The 17500-nt window shown below is 43.6% G+C and overlaps 2 protein-coding genes across 2 annotated transcripts; one reads left to right on the forward strand and one right to left on the reverse strand.

Annotated features, from left to right (window-relative positions):
• The first annotated feature begins 2451 nt into the window (after window positions 1-2451).
• LOC135110473 (uncharacterized) lies at window positions 2452-6161 on the forward strand. Its single transcript, XM_064022831.1, has 2 exons — window positions 2452-2530; window positions 4109-6161. The coding sequence occupies exons 1-2, from the start codon at window positions 2528-2530 to the stop codon at window positions 5858-5860; spliced, it is 1755 nt and encodes a 584-aa protein (XP_063878901.1). The 5' UTR covers window positions 2452-2527; the 3' UTR covers window positions 5861-6161.
• Window positions 6162-7685: 1524 nt separating this feature from the next.
• Window positions 7686-10056, reverse strand: LOC135110701 (uncharacterized). Its single transcript, XM_064023331.1, has 2 exons — window positions 10029-10056; window positions 7686-8975 (listed from the first exon to the last, which is right to left on the reverse strand). The coding sequence occupies exons 1-2, from the start codon at window positions 10029-10031 to the stop codon at window positions 7920-7922; spliced, it is 1059 nt and encodes a 352-aa protein (XP_063879401.1). The 5' UTR covers window positions 10032-10056; the 3' UTR covers window positions 7686-7919.
• Between the last annotated feature and the right edge of the window lie 7444 nt (window positions 10057-17500).

Genomic DNA, 17500 nt, shown 5'->3' on the forward strand with positions numbered 1-17500 from the left:
CATCGTGTTGTTATGTTAGTCAGTGTCTGGTGGAAGTGAGTGGTTTTCGAGAGTGATTTTCTTGATTCTAGTGATAGTTTAATGAGTACTCTGCATCGTCAATAGGAAAAATAATCAATAAGAACTGTAATCATGTATTCTTTAATGCTTCACTGTCTCACGTTACTTAGTGCACGGTGGAAGTTACTGGGGTTTTCAAGGGTGTTTTCTTGATTTTGGTGATAATTTAACTGGTGTTCTGTAAAATTAATAGAACAAGAATATGAGTGAGAAGAAGAATTATTAACATCGTGGTCTCTTATATTACCCAGTTAGAGGAAGTTACCGGGGTTTTCAGGGATTTTTTAATTTTTTTTATTTTAGTGATAGTTTAATCAGCATTCTGTATCATCACGAGGAAAAACAGTCAATAAGAAAGGTGCTCATTTTTCGTGGTGTCTGAAAATGATCCTTATGAGAGAGCAAAGCGTTTTGGGAATAGAAGGCAAAATGAATGCAATTAAATACAACACATGTCTGTAAAATGCTATGCGTGCTATGCGAAGTTCAGTTGTATGATTAGAGAAGAATACAACACTCTATACAACCAAACCATAGTGAGACACACATATTTGGTACTAAGTATAGCCGGAGGTTAGGTTAACTTTAGCGAGGTTTAGTGAGGTTACTGGGACGATACGATAGCGCTCTTAAAGGCAAAAACAGTGGATATACCTGTGTATTTGTACTTGTATATACCTGGCTCACCTCCCGCGGTACTATCACCTGTTACCTGTGAGATTACCTATACAGCGGTACCTGGGCTTAATTAGACGTAACTTTTTTGTTTTCTGTGTATATTTGTGTGTCTGTGTCTGTCAGTCTACTCTCTCTCTCTCTCTCTCTCTCTCTCTCTCTCTCTCTCTCTCTCTCTCTCTCTCTCTGGCAATGTGCAGGGATTGAACAAAATATAATTTAAAAGAAAGGAAAAAGAAAAGAAAATGTGCAAATTTAAGTGTGGTAGATAATAATGCGATAAATGTAAATGTAATCACATAAAAAATACAAACACAAACACAAACACACACACACACACACACACACACACACACACACACACACACACACACACACACACACACACAATGACGAGGCACAATTTTCAAGTATCACACATTTCACATAGCAGTTTTAACAAATAATCTAATATTTGTGCTTACAGTTAAAATAGAATGTGATCCCGAGAGAGAGAGAGAGAGAGAGAGAGAGAGAGAGAGAGAGAGAGAGAGAGAGAGAGAGAGAGAGAGAGAGAGAGAGAGAGAGAGAGAGAGTACAAATCACCCAAGAAAACAATATTATAAAACTAAAACAAAATAGAGAATATGAAAATCAAATAAAAAAAAAAATTAAACATCAACGGGGCATTAATTCCCTACAGTACTCCATAAATGGCCAATACAGTGTTACTTAATGTCTTTTTTCAGATTAGATAGAATAACTGACCACAAAAACAGCCTTGCAGAATTATTACTCGAACTGAATATATATGTCTGGTAGGTGGAGACGATCCTTCGCCTGTACTATCCTAAATCTCCTACATAACACAGCGTAACTTACTGTCCCACATCTCACAAGCAGCCAGTCTCTTCAGGGTTAACAACACGTCTGCTGGTGCTTGTTCTGCCTTTGTGTTCCTTTTACAACGAGAGCAAACACGTCAAGACAAGTTACCTGTCTTGCATTAGTTACAAAGACGCAGGTAAATGCACGTGACGGCAACCTTGCACACACACACACACACACACACACACACACACACACACACACACACACACACACACACACACACACACACACGTGAATGGAAAATGTAAAAGTCAGGTTAATTGCTACGTCTCCTTTTTGCACCTGGATTAACCAATTTTGGGTGGTGGTGATGATGAGGTGGAGGAGGTGGAATAATCTCTCTCTCTCTCTCTCTCTCTCTCTCTCTCTCTCTCTCTCTCTCTCTCTCTCTCTCTCTCTCTCTCTCTCTCTCTCTCTCTCTCTCTCTCTCTCTCTCTCTCTCTCTCTCTCTCTCTCTCTCTCTCTCTCTCTCTCTCTCTCTCTCTCTCTGTACACGTAAACATCATACATCTTTACAAAAATAAAGGGCAATTTTACGTCGACGAATACAAAAAGAGAGAGAGAGAGAGAGAGAGAGAGAGAGAGAGAGAGAGAGAGAGAGAGAGAGAGAGAGAGAGAGAGAGAGAGAGAGACAGAGAGAGAGAAGAATGGAAAACAATGGGTCAAGGTGGAGCATTTTTCTGATAAAAACCCAAATCTTCATAAACCCACCCAACTTGTCTCTCTCTCTCTCTCTCTCTCTCTCTCTCTCTCTCCTCTCTCTCTCTCTCTCTCTCTCTCTCTCTCTCTCTCTCTCTCTCTCTCTCTCTAGCACCTTTCCCCTGGTGCAGCGGGCCAGGGGAAGGGCACGGCAGGAAGCATCAGGGCATATATAGGTGAAGGCAGGAGCTGGTGGGGCATCAGACACTAATACTGAGCAGTCATGGTAAGAACTCCCGTCTCTCTCTCTCTCTCTCTCTCTCTCTCTCTCTCTCTCTCTCTCTCTCTCTCTCTCTCTCTTAGAAATAATTGGGTTTTAATTAATATCTTGCTGGGTATATAAGTTCTTTTCTTTTCTATTTGTTTATTCCACACCAAATCAAGTATTTTTTTTTTTAGTTTTTTTGGGCCATTTTTCAAAGGCCACTTAAGGCTTGTTAAGGCTTGTTAAGCTATCACTGGAATCACGAAAGTACTCATGGAAACCGCCCATTAATAACACCCATTAGTGCCTGTTGCAAAGTGATAGGGTTAAGGGCTGGAAGTGTCTGATAAAATGGTCTGAATTATACCAAAAAAAAGGAAAAAAGAAAAGAAAAGAAAAGGTGGTGCGTTACTTCCAGTGATCTTTGCTGCTTTGTATACCAGCCTCCACTTACTTAATGTTCACTCTCCGGTTATGCCAGAACAAACACCTTCCTCCCTTTACCTTTTAACTGCATCGGCTTCTTGACACCTTAATTTAGTAATAGTCCCGTGGAAGTTTAATTATATGTAGTACTTTTGGTTTTGACTATAATTCTAATACACGTAGCAAAATGTAATATGCAGTATTGTTATTTCTCAGTGCTTGTAGTCTCGTTCTTGGTCGGGAAATTTGTCCAGCGTTACTAGGATTGGAAGTGGGATTAGCAATTTGAAAGGCTCTCAGGTGATGCCACGCTGCACGTCACGGGGGCGCTCACAGTGAAATGTATTGCTGAGTATTTAATTATTGTACTTTTAGTTTAGTTTTTGATCAAGAGATTTGTTCAGGGTTGCTAAGACAGGAAGTGAGATTAGAGTATGAAAGATCCTCAGGTGATGCCACGCTGGAATCACGACTCTTATCCCTTGTGGTCTCCCTGGTACTGCATGTGTCCTTCCAGGGTTTCATTCCAGGCGATGACTCCTCATGGGCAATTTATCCTGCCTCCAGATCAATTCCGTAATGCTCCAAAAGGCGGGCGTGGCGCCATTAGTGTTAAGTAAAAGGCCGGGTTCCTTCTGCAGCGTCCCTTCCAAGTCAGGAATTCCAGTTTTGGAGGGAGAAAGGTTTGAGTGCTGCAGGTTGCTTTTACTCTGCTGGGTGTGGCTACCCAGTCCAATTACTTAAAGCGATGTTACGTAAGTGTTCCGGCTTTGACCTGTAAGGATGTGAGTCCCCCTCGTCTTATTTCGCGGTCCAGGTCAGTGCAGCAGACTCGTGGTGTGGGTGTTCACGTGTGTCGCAATCTGGATGTCGGTCAGAGGGTCCACTCCGGTCCTGTCTCTTTGTGTTGGTTTGTGGAGCGTGTGACACTGTTCAGCATTCCGCCACTGTCTCATCTTTCATCCCTTGATTTTGTTTTTTTTTTCCCTCGTACCCCTTCACTTTTTCCTTTGTTGCTTGTCTTTTTATTATTATTCTTTTTTTCTGTTTTATTATTTTTACATTTTTTTTCTTTCTTTCTTTAAAAAAATTCTGATACCTTCCTTTCCAGTTATCGATTTCTGTCTGAGTTTTTTTCTCTCCCGTCCTAAGCCCACCTGGTTCTACCCCCAGAAGTTGCTGTGGCTGTGCGTGTTGGCCGCTCCGGTATTGGCACTTGGGCCCGGAGGTCGAAACCTGGGCGGGGCCACTACTGCTGGCCTGGGAGGATTCCAGACCCACGGGACTGGAGCAAACCTTGGAGGATTGACGACTGGCTTCGGGGGACAGACAAGCGGCATTAATACAGGAACGAAAGGTCTTGGTGGAAACCTCGCTGGGCTGCAAGGCACAGGCCTCCTCACAGGACAAGGTGTGGCTGTTGGAGCACAGACGGGGCTAGCTGGTCTCACTGGAGGACAGACAGGCCTTATTGGACAGACAGGACTTGGTGGTCTAGCTGGAGGACAGAAGGGGCTCGGTAGTCTTGTTGGAGGACAGACAGGTCTTAGCGGTTTCGTTGGAGGACATACAGGCCTTGGTGGTCTAGCTGGAGGACATACAGGCCTTGGCGGTCTAGCTGGAGGGCATACAGGTCTTGGTGGTCTAGCTGGAGGACATACAGGGCTTGGCGGTCTAGCTGGCGGGCATGGTGTTGCTCTTGGAGGACAGAAGGGGTTGAGTGGTTTCGCTGCAGGCCAGGACACCATTCTCGGCGGGGGTGGCTTCACTGGACTAAATGCAGGCCTCGGTGTAGGACAGGGCGTGTCTGTCATTGCAGGGCAGGGTACTAGCCTTGCTGGAGGACTCGGACATGGCTTCATAGGACAACAGGGAGTTGGTCTTGTTGGAGGAAAGGGTACTCTTGGCACAGGCTCTGTAGTGGCACCAGCCAATGGTTTTGTCGGAGTACAAGGGCCTGTGCAGGTGGGAGGTGGCCTGGCTGTAGGAAATGCAGGCTTTCTGGGGGGCGGTCATGATGTGTCTGTCGCAGGATTCGGCACTGGCATCGCTGGAAGCACTGGTGGCTTGCTGAAGCAAGGAAATGTTGACGTGAGTCAGGCGCAGTCACTTGGTGCAACTCACGGCTTCGTTACAGGCCATTCCGGCTTTACTGGCGCTCAGGGCGTGGGGAACGGCGCCGTGGCTGTGACCGGGGGCCAGGCTAGCATCGTTGGAGGACAAAACATCGGCCTGATCAGTGGTCAGGACATCAGGTTCTCCACTAACCAGGGCCCCGCTCTGGTCAGCCACAAGAATATCCATAATGACGTCATTGGCGTCCACAATGTTGGTCTCGGCAGGAAGAAGATTGACTTCGATGGCGGCCATATTGTGGACGGCGGCCGCCATGGGAAGGGAGCCATCACCGTGGTGAAGGACGGCCTGAACGGCGGCCATGTTGTGGACGACGTCCTCGACGGGAGGAAAAACATCGACATCACGGTGTCCAAGGGAGGCCTTGCAGGCGGGCGAGGCGTGTCCCTCCCGTCCGGCAAGAAACACTTCATCCACGACGACAACCTGAACCATCACGGCCACGTCCTCCACGGTGGCCGGGGCGGCGTGACCGTCATCAGGAGCAAGGACGGCCTGGGCGCCTTTGATGACCTGCACGGCCTGGATGTGGGCAGCCGCGACGTGACCATCGTGCGGGGCAAGGGGCGGCACCACGGCAGCCTGGATGTGGTGAGGGGAGGCTTCGGGACAGGCCTGCGCAGCCGAGTGGTGCCCGCCAAAGGTGTTCGCGTGACATCCAACCTGAGGAGCCGCCACGGCCTAACCCAGATCCACCCCAGCAGCGGCAGATCGCGGATCAGCTTTAGCCTGGGTCACGGGGGTCACCGGAGCCCCAAACTTGGGAAGAGCGCCATCATTCTTAACTGAGTATTCACAGCACCCGCTCTGCCCGCCCGCCGCGCCATGCCCACGGGACCCTCTACCTCACACACGCCCACACCGCACCCAAGCACACTCCTGAAGCATGACGTCCTCCCCGAGGGGCAGGGCCGAGGGCAAGGCGCGGACACTGTGTAGGAAAAGTTGCTCATTCACGTCCAGTCCACGAAGACTCACAACTTGAAGTCATCAGATGTTGAAGGTTTTTGTATTTATGTGTACGTACAAAACACGAATTATTAATATATACATTTGGATATAAACTGGAAATAAATAATTTAACGATAAAGGTTTTGTCTCTACATAAAACTATATAGATGTTTTCCTTCTTCACCGCTGAACACACACACACACACACACACACACACACACACACACACACACACATACACGCGTTCCCTCTCTTATCCCTAATCAAAGAGATCGGCATAAAGGAGGAAGTAAAGAGAATGATAATCAGAATGAGAGAAGAAATGTGAAGTGAAAATAAAAAGGTATACATTCAATGAACGTGAGAACCTGCACTTGATGGGCGAGGAGCGACAGAGATAGAGCGACTGCACAGTGACAACCGCATCTCTTGTAATTCAATAAAAAAAAGTGTAACGATTTTTTTTTTTTTTTTTTTTTTTTGTGTGTGTGTGTGTGTGTGTGTGTGTGTGTGTGTGTGTGTGTGTGTGTGTGTGTGTGTGTGTGTGTGTGTGTGTGTGTTTTCATTTCTTATACATATCTAGTATACTGTGTTCAAGCCTTTCACCTAATCCACGTTTTTCATTTTCCATTTTCTGTTAACTCGTTCAGTCTACTTCTTTTCCTCGTCACCCAGCAGACCAATCACCACGAGGCAGTCTTGCACAGTACCCCCTCACTCCACTTTCCGCCACTTTCTATAAACATAACCCAATTACTGCCCTAGAACCACCATTAACCTTATAAACACGCCATCAAGTTTAGCTGAGCGAGGCATCATTATCATCATCATCATCATTACTTGAACTTTACAACAAAACTATATTCTTGTTTATTTTTCCTCCTTTCCTTTTTTTATCAATCTTTTAATTTCAAGTATGAGTGAATTCAAGAGAGTAAGTGCATCGAAAAGGGATTTTCTTTAAGGTGTATCAAGAGGGAAGGAGCGCAAAGGAACACAAATGAAGAACAAAAAGTCCTTACGAGGATGTTTGTGAAGGAAGGGGTGGTTCTGTCTTTCTTCTATGTCAAATGATGAAATTGTATTAGGATTATATGAGAATCTCTCTCTCTCTCTCTCTCTCTCTCTCTCTCTCTCTCTCTCTCTCTCTCTTTGTGGCTTATATGTATATTTGTTACGCAGAAGGTGAGTATACATGAGTAAATAAGCACACACACACACACACACACACACACACACACATTCAACCAGTCATCTCACTTACTACACTCTCACTCTCTCTCCCTGGGCGGTCATTCTACATTCCCTCCTTGGGTGCTGCGGTGGTGTGGTGGAGGAGGGTGAGTGGCGTTTTTTGCCGGGTGGAGGGGTGATGGAGGGATGGAAGAGGTAGGGAGGGGTGCAGTGGTGACAGGGCGGTGGCTGGGGGAAGGGAGGGGGGGAAAGGGGGGGAAAGTAAAGACGCACCACAACGGGACTGACTTGCACTTTCACTAATTGTACCTCGAGGGAACGGAAACACGCGGGAACCGAACCGGAGACCAGGTTGAGTGCGGGTTACCGGGCCGCGGCGGGAGGAGGGGTGCGGCTCGGTGCAGGGAGGGGCGGGGGTGGCGGTGATGAGGGATGGGGTCAGGTTTTGCAGGAAGAGAAAGTGACGAGTTACGAGGTAATACTTATTTATTTCGAGTTTCGCGGATAGACATAAAACAAGTGTAGTAGATGCTTGGACAGAGACAGACAGACAGACAGACAGACAGACAGACAGACAGATAGTCACGTGATGCACTTCGTGGGGTAATAAATATAAAACAAGTGAAGGTGTAGCATTGGGCGAGGCCTCGGTGTGGGTCAGCTGTGGGTCGGTGGGCTGCACAGGCTCATGTGGCGTGTTTCTCAGTGTCCGTAGCCGCCGCCTGAGCCGCCGCCGTGAACAATGCCACCGAAGCCACCACTGCCGCCGCCGAGTCCACCGCTGAGTCCACCGCTGACTCCACCGCCATAGCCGCCGCCGATGCTGCCGCTGATGCCGCCGCCATGTCTTCCGCCGATACCGCCGCCGATGCCGCCGACGATGCCGCTGCCATGTCCTCCGCCGTAGGCACCACCACTGCCTCCACCGATGCCGCCGCCCAGTCCACCGCCGATGCCGCCGCCGATGCCACCGCCATGTACTCCGCCGTAGCCACCACCAGTGCCTCCGCCGATACCACCGCCCAGTCCACCGCCGATGCCGCCGCCATGACCACCGCCGTAGCTGCCGCTGCCGCTTCCACCACCGAAACCACCGCCGAACCCGCTGCCGTGGCTGCCGCCGTATCCGCCACCGGCGCCGCCTCCGAGACCGCCGCTAAGAGCGCTGCCAAAACCTCCGCCAAGACCGCCGCCGTAACCACCGCTGCCGCCGCCACGGCCGCCGCCGCGACCGCCCGTCACACCATATCCCAGGTTGAATACACTGTAGCCAGTAGCAGTGCCGTAGCCACCGCCGCTGGAGCCACCATAGCCGCTGGAGCCACCGCGACCGCCAAAACCACCACCGCGACCGCCAAAACCTCCACCGCTGGAGCCGCCGTAGCCGCCTCCAGAACCACCAAAACTTCCGCCTAAACCGCCAAAACCACCACCGCTGGAGCCGTCATAGCCGCCGCCGGAGCCACCAAAACCTCCGAAGCCGCCGCCGCCGCCGCCGCCGCTGCTGAAGCCAACGCTGGGAGCGGAGTAGGTGGTGCCAATGCTGCCCCCAAACCCGCCGCCGCCGCCGCCGCCGCCGCTGCTGAAGCCAACGCTGGGAGCGGAGTAGGTGGTGCCAATGCTACCCCCAAACCCGCCGCCGCCGCCGCCGCCGCCGCCGCCGCCACCAAAGGAGACAGTTGGGGCAGAGTAGGAGACGGCCTTTTCCCCGGAGGCCAGGGGGACGAGGAGGAGACACGCGAAGGGGAGGAGGGACGTCTGGGGAGGAGGAGCACACTTAGTATCACACACATACACCAACACACACACACACACACACACACACACACACACACACACACACACACTGCAACTCGAAAAGAACAGCAGCAAGTCATTCACTTGAACAGTAAACCTTCACAACCTGAGCGCGGCGTGAACTTTTCCAGGCTGGCCAAGCGACAGGCGAGGACATGGGAACACAAAAGAGGGACAAACACTAACTCCACTGTTGGCTATTACACGGCTGTCTATAAGCAACACTATCTCATCAAGGCTTCTATCCCAAGTGTCTGGCAGCAGTGATACACTAACCACAAACTATATTGGCAGTCTTTATTTTTTATTACTATTTTTTAATACACTGGTTGTCTGAATGACTGACTGAATAACTGAGTGAATAACTGACTGACTGACTAACTGAGACTGACTGGATGATTGACTAATTAACTGAATAACTAACTCACTAATTGACTGACTGACCAACTAACTGACTGACTGACTGACTGACTAAATGCCTGACTGACTGGCCGACGGGCTAATTGTCTGGCTAACTGACTGACGAACAAAGTGGATAACTATCTGACTAACTGATTGACTAACTGACTGACTGACTGAGTGACTGACTGACTGACTAATTGGTTAACTGACTGACTAACTGACTGACTGACTAACTGACTGACTAATTGGTTAACTGACTGACTGACTGACTGACTGACTGACTGACTGACTTACTGACTGACTGACTAACTGACTGACTAATTGATTAACTGACTGACTGACTAACTTACTAATTGACTGACTGACTGACTAACACAGTAGCTGATTGACTGAGTAACTGACTGGCTGACAGACTGATTGACTGACTGACTGAATGACTGACCAACTGACTGACTGACATGCTTTTGTTTCAACCACACTTATTCAGCTGATAAAAAAAAATCTTATCAAGAGCAAAGTGGTTCAGGAATAAGCATAAAAAAAAAATGTTAGTTTACTCTCTCTCTCTCTCTCTCTCTCTCTCTCTCTCTCTCTCTCTCTCTCTCTGCTCACCATTGAAGCGCTGTAGAGGAACTTGTGCTGCCCTCCCCGCCTAGCTGCCTTTATATACTACACTCAGCGTCCCACTTCACGCAACGACCTCACTCCAAAATGCTGCAGGGATGGGGGGAGAGAGGGGGCGGGGAAGGGCAAGGGGCGGGGATGGAGGAGGAGGAGGAGGAGGTGGTTTGATGTTTACCGTCACCTTGCAAACAACAGCAATTCATGTTATCAAGTGTACCATTTACTTGTGTGTGTGTGTGTGTGTGTGTTTTCCCTCTCATCTTGTCTACTGTCACTACACAGAGCCTCTCTCTCTCTCTCTCTCTCTCTCTCTCTCTCTCTCTCTCTCTCTCTCTCTCTCTCTCTCTCTCGGTAATTTCAATGCAAATCTCCCCATGTAGTTATTACTTATTATCATGAACCATTTATCTCTACAACTTCAAAGCTGCGTTATAGCCCACATTTTGAAACAGTTTGGCCTCTCCTGAGATCTAATCGTGTTCTCAAACCCTCCAGCGTCTTATCTTTCCTCTCAACAGGCTCCAGATGAAATTATCATGGGTTAACAGACTAGGTGAAAGGACTGGAGTTTTCAAGAGCATTTTCGTGAATCTTGTGGTGGTTTACGAAGGAGCCTTTATCGTCAATGAGGAAACAAACCCATGAGAACGTAATTTATCATTTATGTGACATTTGAAAGTCGTTCGTGTTATTTTTCATTGTTTACGTCACATGAATTATAATATGCTGCCATTTTTAAATTACAAGACTATGTAATATTCAGTAATAAGCATTGTAGCGTTAACTTAAAAAAAAATATATAAAATAAAATTCATTGTCACAGTGGTAGATGACAAGAGCAGACTCGGTAACCTGGTTTTTAAAAGGTTAGTAAGACAAGGATCTGGACAGGGATGACGGGTGAATACAAGTAGGTGTGTTATGTACCTACAGGGAGTGCCACATGTAGGCCTACTGGCTTCTTGCGTCCTTCCTTATTGGTCAATGGTCAACAAATCCTACCTAAAATTCTACCTCTGAGTGAGTGCAACATTTCTTTCAGACGTGCAGAAAAAAAAAGAAAAAAAGGGAAGGAAGGAAAGATGGAAAGAAAGAAAAAAACAATAGCGATAATTTTGTCATCCTTCCTTATTTGACTCACAGATGCTACCTAAAATTCAGCCTCTTTGATTCAGTGCAACATTTTTCAGACGTAGAGAAAGAGGAAGAAGAAAAAAAAAAAAAACTAACCGATAATTTTGTCAACTTACGCGGTGTTTCAAGTGAACGGCGCAATTCATCCAAACACATTCCAAAAAATTTCAACACGAGAACCATTCAATATGTAGCTATTTTTTTTTCTTTCCTTTTTTTTATATATACATTATTACGTGACTTGACAAGTGCTAGTTTTCTTTCGTTTTTTTCTTCTTTTATGTATTTACTTATCCTTCATTTATCTTTATCCTTATCTGATCATTAATTTCGTACTACTACTACTACTACTACTACTACTACTACTACTACTACTACTACTACTACTACTTCCTTGTGATATTTCAAACCTTCCTTAAAATTCAGTCTTTTCTTTTCGGCCTTTCTTAACATTCAGAGCACCGTAAATATTCGTTTCCTCGGACGCAGAAGAAAAAAAGAAGAAAAACGAGAGAGAGAATATGAAGTTAATTTACTGTTTTTTTTTTCCCGTTACATAATTATTTAAGAGACTTCTGCAAAAATAAGTGCCAAAAAGTTACAGCAGGAAAAATTGCCTACCAACATAAATATTCGAAGGCATTTAAATAAAAAAATAATAATAGTAATAATAAATAAATAAACAAAAAATAAATAAATAAACAAATACATAAACTTCAATGCATAAAACTCTATCCGTAATTTCCCTTTATTTATTTTCATTTTTATTTATTTATTTATTTTTTTTATTTTTGTTTTTGTTTTTAAATGTTATATGACTAAATCCTGACAATATGCTGCAGAAACCTGAGCTGAATCAACGCAGCTAATAAACAGAGTACAGTTTTCCTCAGATCACGTGAAGACTACCCACCCTGCCCACTTTTGTCAGGAGCGAGGGTAGGTCGGAGTATGTTAGATGAAACTAGGATAAATTTGATCACAACAGACACTAGCAACTTCATCTAATACAATCCATCCTAACCTACTTAAAACAACTAAGATGGATGTTTATTTATATTGAAAACACCTCATTCTACAGAACTTTTATGAACAAAATGCATTTATCTCCACTTAAAAAAAAAAAGGAAAACGAGAACACCTTCATTAAAAAAAATAAATAAATAAAAAAAAACTTGATGAAAATAATATACCTTAACTCCACTTAAGATGAGAGAAAAAAAAATATATATACTTTCATTTAAAACACACTTATGTTACACCTCGACTAAAACAATGCCTCTAACAGAAAAGAAAAAGAGAACCCCTCAATCGACAGAGCTTGATGAGGAAAATATCGGTGACTTCAGTGCAGAATCAATGTAAAGTTACGACCAGAAGTGACGCCACGGATTTCGAGATAATTATTCCGATGATAAATGAAAATAAGAAAAAAAAGGAAAAGGGAGACAAAAAAAAAAAAAAGAAGACCAATTACAGTGCCCGGTGAATGAAAGTTAATGAAATCAGTGCCCTCAATTCTGGCCAATCATATCCATTGTTGATTATACTCTTCACTGCATTCACTCACTCTCTCTCTCACTCTCACACTTACACTCACACTCGTCTTTCCCAGGGCCATCACACACACACACACACACACACACACACACACACAAGAACCACCGCTCGCTCGCCCACTCGCTCCATTAAAAAGAAACACGTAGCTATTTCAAATTTCACTTTTTCTTTGCCCTCAAGGTTATGACAGAAAAAAATACAGATAGAGAAGAAAAAAAAAACAGAAAGCCGAAAGGAAAATTAGATGAATGTATGATTAATTTCGATGAGGTTATATTTTTACTCATTTCTCCTTCCTTCCTTCCGCTCCTCCTCCTCCTCCTCCTCCTCCTCCTCCTCCTCCCCCTCAACGCTACAAGGTCGTGATATAAGCACACCACACAGCACCAAGTATTCACCAAGTAATTCATCACCCTCCCCCTCAGGCCTTGTGCTTATTTGTAAAACACGGAAGGAATTTTATTTATATCTCCTAGTTACCGCCGCCTTCCGTCCTCTTGTGGCTATGCTTGCTAACACATTGCCCCCCAAAGACTTACATTGGGGGGAACGAACAGGTGGTGGTTGTGGTGGTCGTGATAGTAGTAGTGGTGGTAGTAGTAGTAGTAGTAGTAGTAGTAGTAGTAGTAGTAGTATAGTAGTAGTAGAAGAATTGTAAAGATGTCACGTGTTAAGAAAAGTACATCAAAGGAGAGACGAATACACAGACACACACACACACACACACACACACACACGCAAGTGGAACAGATGACAAAATCACGAGGAAGAGAAGCCAATGGATGATAAACCAAAATGAAATAAGAAATAAATAAGTAAATAAAAATAAAACAAAAGTACGAGGACACAAAAGCAAACAAGGACACTCCACCATAAAACAAACACACACACAAACACACAACTAAGAATACCACATCTAAACATCACAAAAAAACAAACAAATAAAATAAACGATCCAAAAATATAAACATACCATAATTTCTCCAACAAATCCTTCTTATTTTCAGTTATTTTTTGTTCTTCACTCGATTCTCTACATTCTACAATTCTTTCCAGTCACTCTTTTTGCTTCCCACGACGGTGATGATGACTGGGAGGGAGGGGAGAGTTGGGAGGGGGGAGAAAGGGAGGGAGAGAGTGGAGAGGAGGGATGAAGAGGTAGGGGCAGGGGGAGGGAGAGGTGAGGAATGAAAAAGTGTAAAGGGCGAGGACAGAAGAGAGAGCTGATGATGAATGAGGGGAAAAGCAAATGAGACAAAAGGAAATGAGCGAGAAGAGGGGAGAGGAGAGGAAAGGAAAAGGGAGAAGAAAAGTGAGAGGAAAGAAAAAGGGAATTATGAAGTACCTATAAGAAGAACAAAGGGGAAGATGCAGATAAGATAAAAGAAGGCAAAGAAAGGGAAGAAATATGACACACAGAAAAAAAAAAGAGAAAAGAGAAGGGAAAGATAAGACAAAGAGAAAGGAAGGAAGACTAAACAAAAAAAAAAACGCAAAATGAAAGAGAAATGAAGAGAAAGGAAGGAAATGATGAAAAAATAATAGATTGGGAAAAGACCCAAAGAGAAAACCAGGTTCACAAAAAAGGATGATAAAGAACAGAGGAGAAAGAGAGATGAAAATGAGGAAAAAAGTGAGAGAAAAGGAGGGGAAAATAATAAAGAGGAAACATGACAGGCATGAAGGCCTTACTTTTTACTCGCACACACACACACACACACACACACACACACACACACACACAATTTCATGACTTCCAAAAACTGGGATTTCCTCTCTCTCTCTCTCTCTCTCTCTCTCTCTCTCTCTCTCTCTCTCTCTCTCTAACCTCGCTTTTGGGTGTTTGTGGTCTCCTGATCACCATTCCTGCCCCATCACCCCCTCACCCCTCACCTCTCATCTATAGCCCCATCACTCCTCACCCCTCTCCCCCCTCCCCTCCTTCCTCACTTCCCAACGTAGTCTAAAATTCTGATCTGACAAATATTAAGTATGTTTTTGCGTCTATCTGAACATCGATAATAATATTTAACTATAACCGCATTTACCCTTTAAGAAAAGTTTAGAAAGTAAAAATGAACACTATATTAACTGATATATACTTTCTATATTAATACTTTTCTTCTACTTTTCATGACTCAAAATTCTTTAGTCTTACCACTAAGGGGGCACTCTAAAACACACAGGAAGGGCGTGTGGCGTGTCAGATACTCGCAGTTAAGTTTGGTTAGGTTATTACTAGGAAAATGGTCTAGGCAATTTAATACGTAAATTTGATTAATTAGGTCACGTAGGACACTGACTGCTATTTGTCATATCATTCCTTCATTACTAATCACTAAGACACCGCGACCTCCAACCTTTAAACTGGGTAGAAATTGCAAAATCTATTCTTTTCATCTCCTCCTTCCTTGCAGATGCTTATAAATAAATATATATATATATATATATATATATATATATATATATATATATATATATATATATATATATATATATATATATATATATATATATATATATATATATATATATATATATATATATATATATATATATATATATATATATAAATGAAATATTTCAAGCATGATTTCTGGAGCTGTTAATTCTCTCGTGTCGCAGCAGCAGGATTAAGACGAAGGAAACACTTCAAAATACAATGGAAGGGCTTCTGGTGCTTCAGTTACGTGCTCGACCTGGGAGTGACTGCACAGGCGCCTCTGGTGATGACATATTCTTACCTAAGGGCTCACGCTATGAATCTTGTGACATTTTTGGCTCAATTGCAAATGTCAGGGTGAGTATACCAATAAAAATTTCGTTTTTTTATTTATTTATTTTTTTAGGTTATGTTTGTGCGAGGGCGAAGGAAGTACATAAGGGAAGATGTTATTGCTCGCATATAAAAGCAAAAGAAAAGAAAATATGTTGTATGTTATACGAAATGTACAGTAAAGTTAAAGTGCTTTTGTTTTTATTGTTATTGTTATTGTTATTTTTATTATTATTATTATTATTATTATTATTATTTCCTTACCTATATCGTGACTTCTTTGCATTTCTAACAGTGACGAAATCATCCCGCCTTCCCCCCCCCCACACACACATAGTGTGTGTGCACGAGTGTGTTGCCCTAGTATTTTTTCTCAATCCTGTCAAAGATGCAAGTTTTTTTCTTTCTTTCTTTACTTACTATTTTTTTTATCATTATTTTTTGCATTTTTTCTTTTATTATGGAAAAGATAAGAGTTCATGATGAGAATAAGATCAATAAGCATGTAATAAATAAGAAACACTCAACAAGTCTAACAAAATCTACACAGACACACACACACACACACACACACACACCAGGTCACCAACATTCCAGCTCACGGGAAACCTGAGAGATAAATCAGTGATTATGTCACAAAAAATACTACGAAGAAAAAAAAAAGCGTGACTGAAAATTTAGATACAGGGAAAAGTCTGAGGGAATTTATGAAGAAAAGGTCACACTCTCTCTCTCTCTCTCTCTCTCTCTCTCTCTCTCTCTCTCTCTCTCTCTCTCTCTCTCTCTCTCAAACCAGATCTAAGTGCGATAGAAAACGTGATGTGGAACACGGTAAACTGCCTTAAACTACTGGATATTCGTTTTCTTCACTGAATAATCATAAATACTTTCCACACGGACTATTGTAAACATGAATGGATGAATAAATAGAGAGAAAGAAAGACAGAAGAAGGGAAGGAAAGGAAAGGAAAGAAGGAAAAAAAACATATGGTTGTTTATCGTGAAGAAAAATGGTTAAAAAAGAATGGAGTTTTTTTTTATTTCCTTTTCCTTTTTTTTTTTTTCCGCATAGATAGATCACGAGTCAGAGATCCACTTTAAAAATGAACACAAGGCAGAGCAAAATACCCTTTTCCCTTTGAAGAACAACAATAACATCCAGTCACGTAGAAACCCCAACAGTACTCAATCACGCATAAATAAACACACTAAAAGAGAGAAAAGGAGCGAGAAATAAATAGACTACCTCATATACACGCTGTGAAATTATTAAAACTGAATTACCTCAAACCTAACCGACCCCTGGAACGAACTAGCGAATACTATACTTAAAAAAGAAGAAAAAAAAAAAAAAAATCTTGAAAATTCAGGGACCGAAAAAATCATAAACTTCCTTAATATACACAAAAATACAATCACTACGCAGATTTCCTTATTACTAACAAACAGGAACACTCACCACCTCAATGGAACACAGCAGGAGAACAGCAGGACAGCGGCAGGGGAACGGCAGGACAGCAGGAGATTACAAGACGAGGAAGGAGAAAACAGCTATTTCTCAGCCAGTATGTATCGCCTCACACGACAGTTTTACTAATTTACCAACACTTACACGGCACTACGGTCTTCACGGAGGCTTCTGAAGGTTCCAAGAGCATTCTAGAACATGTGAGTAAGTTTGCAGCACTCGCGATGAAGTAATTAAGCGGAAAAACTGCGAAAATCGATCACTGAACACACCGCACGGAAACCAGCAAACAAGTCACATGCGCCATTTGAGTCATCCACTCCGCCCTTGTTTTGTCTATTTATCTAATTTTGTAATTATCCCCCATTCAGTCCATAGTTTGTGAAGAAAATACATGTAAAAACAAATACAAGTGTGTTGTGATACCAAAGCCTGGAAGAGAGGTATATTTAGAAACTATCATGTGTTTTTCAACTAGTCATTTTCATATTTACCGTAATTCCAGTCCATAATCGTTGCGTA

Source organism: Scylla paramamosain, chromosome 20 (assembly GCF_035594125.1).
Source record: "Scylla paramamosain isolate STU-SP2022 chromosome 20, ASM3559412v1, whole genome shotgun sequence".
Lineage (NCBI taxonomy): Eukaryota > Metazoa > Arthropoda > Malacostraca > Decapoda > Portunidae > Scylla > Scylla paramamosain.